The following is a 2298-nucleotide window of genomic DNA, read 5'->3' on the forward strand; positions in this document are numbered from 1 at the left end:
TGCAGTACAGTTGGTTCATAAGATCTAGTCTATAAGGAGGAATGTCCCATTAAATGTTTTTGAAGCTAATTCAACTAGAAGCAGAAATAGTTGAGTTGGAAGATTTTTCTGTAGAGTGATTTTAACATGGGAAGGCTCAGACAAGGGAAGCCTAGATTTGAAAAGGCCTGGACCTGGGGAAAGGTTGGAAGATCTGGACTATAGAATATGTTAGAATACCTGGATATTGCAGACACTGGAAGACCTGAATGTTAGAAGATCAGCACACTGGAGACGTTGGAAGACACGGATATTGAGCCAGTTGATGGAAGACTGGGTAGTTGTTGGAAGACATGAAGATGCTGGAAGACACAGAGATGCTGGAAGACGGGGAGATGTTGGAAGACGAGCTGATGCTGGAAGCCCTGGAGATGCTGGAAGACCTGGAGATACAGGAAGACATGGATTTGTTGGAAGACGTAGCTTAGTTGGAAGACATATAGTTTCCGGAAGATGTGGATTTTCTGGAAGACATGGCTTGGTTGGAAGACATGGATTTTCTGGAAGACGTACCTTTGTTGGAAGACGTACCTTTCTTGGAAGACGTACCTTTGTTGGAAGACGTACCTTTGTTGGAAGACGTACCTTTCTTGGAAGACGTACCTTTGTTGGAAGACGTACCTTTGTTGGAAGACGTACCTTTCTTGGAAGACGTACCTTTGTTGGAAGACGTACCTTTGTTGGAAGACGTACCTTTCTTGGAAGACGTACCTTTGTTGGAAGACGTACCTTTGTTGGAAGACACAGGTAGGCTGGAAGACATTAATTTGATGGAAGACATGGCTTTGTTGGAAGACGTGGATTTGCTGGAAGACACAGATTTCCCGGAAGACGTGGATTTTTTGGAAGCTATGGATTTGAGGGAAGACAAGGATTTTCTGGAAGACATGGATAGTCTGGAAGACCTGGAGGCCATTGGAAGACGTGGATTTTCTGGAAGACATGGCTTTTTTGGAAGATGTAGATTTTCAGGAAGACCCGAATTATCCGGAAGACCTGGATTGTTGGGAAGACGCGGATTTTCTGGAAGACTGGGAGGTTACTGGAAGACTGGGAGGTTACTGGAAGACATGGATTTTCTGGAAGACATGGATTTTCAGGAAGACGTGGATCTTCAGGAAGACATATATTGGCTGGAAGACCTGGATTTTTTCCGGAAGACGTGGATTGACTGGAAGACCTGGATTTGGTGGAAGACATAGATTTTTCTGGAAGACGCTGACTGACTGGAAGACCTGGATTTCTTTCCGGAAGACACTGATTGACTGGAAGATCTAGATTTTTCTGGAAGAACTAGATTTACTGGAAGACTTGGATTTGGTGGAAGACGTAGATTTTTCTGGAAGACATGGATTAGCTGGAAGATCTGTATTTGATGGAAGACCTTGAAATTATTGGAAGACACGTATTTTCTGGAAGACGTGGATTTTCCTGGAAGATCTGGATTTGGTGGAAGACCTATAATTGCTGGAAGACTGGATTTACTGGAAGACTTGGAGCTTCTTGGAAGACGTGGATTGTCCGGAAGACATGGATTGTCTGGAAGATGTTGATTTTCTGGAAGCTCAGGATTATCTGGAAGACCTTGAGATTGTTGGAAGACTTGAAGTCGCTGGAAGACCCGGAGTTGTTGGAAGACCTTGACACTGGCGCCATTGGAAACCCTGGACATTGGAAACATTGTAAGCACAGGATATTGGAGACATTGCAAGCCTTGGATTCTGAAGACATTGGTTACACTGGACATTGACGATTCCGGAGGCCCTGAACATTGGGATATTGAATATTGGAAGTCATAGACAGTGAAATCTCTGGAAATTAGAGATATTGTAAGTCCTGTACCTTGGAACTCCTAAATACTGGCAGATATGAACAACAGCAAGATATAGACATTTATAAATCCTAAAATGAGAAGCCCTGGATTTTGGGAGACATTGGTAAGCATGGATACTGACATATTTATGTCAAAAGACAGTTTGGAAGAATTAAATTTTAAAGATGCTGGACGTCAAGAATACTGGCAGTCTGGACAATATGAGACCAGGATATTGAGAGGTCTATTCATTCAGACATTGACGATATTGATGTACCTGAAAATTGTAAGACCTAGTTCTTGCAGGTATTAAAAGACTTGGGCATTGGAGGAATTGGCAATAAAAATACACTGTAAAACTAGAATGTAGGAGACATTTAAAAATGTAAAAACTGTGTGATGTAAGTGCTGGAAGACATTGAAGAATCTAGACTTAACACTATGAG

The 2298-nt window shown here is 42.3% G+C and overlaps 1 protein-coding gene across 1 annotated transcript; it reads left to right on the forward strand.

Annotated features, from left to right (window-relative positions):
* The first annotated feature begins 219 nt into the window (after nt 1-219).
* Nucleotides 220-1758, forward strand: CDR1 (cerebellar degeneration-related protein 1, 34kDa). Its single transcript, XM_011967891.1, is given in 3 exon segments — nt 220-947; nt 949-1074; nt 1077-1758. Coding segments are annotated over 3 exon segments (726 nt in total). The 5' UTR covers nt 220-512; the 3' UTR covers nt 1242-1758.
* The last annotated feature ends 540 nt before the right edge of the window (nt 1759-2298 follow it).

Source organism: Mandrillus leucophaeus, unplaced genomic scaffold, assembly GCF_000951045.1.
Source record: "Mandrillus leucophaeus isolate KB7577 unplaced genomic scaffold, Mleu.le_1.0 Scaffold816, whole genome shotgun sequence".
Classification (NCBI taxonomy): Eukaryota; Metazoa; Chordata; class Mammalia; order Primates; family Cercopithecidae; genus Mandrillus; species Mandrillus leucophaeus.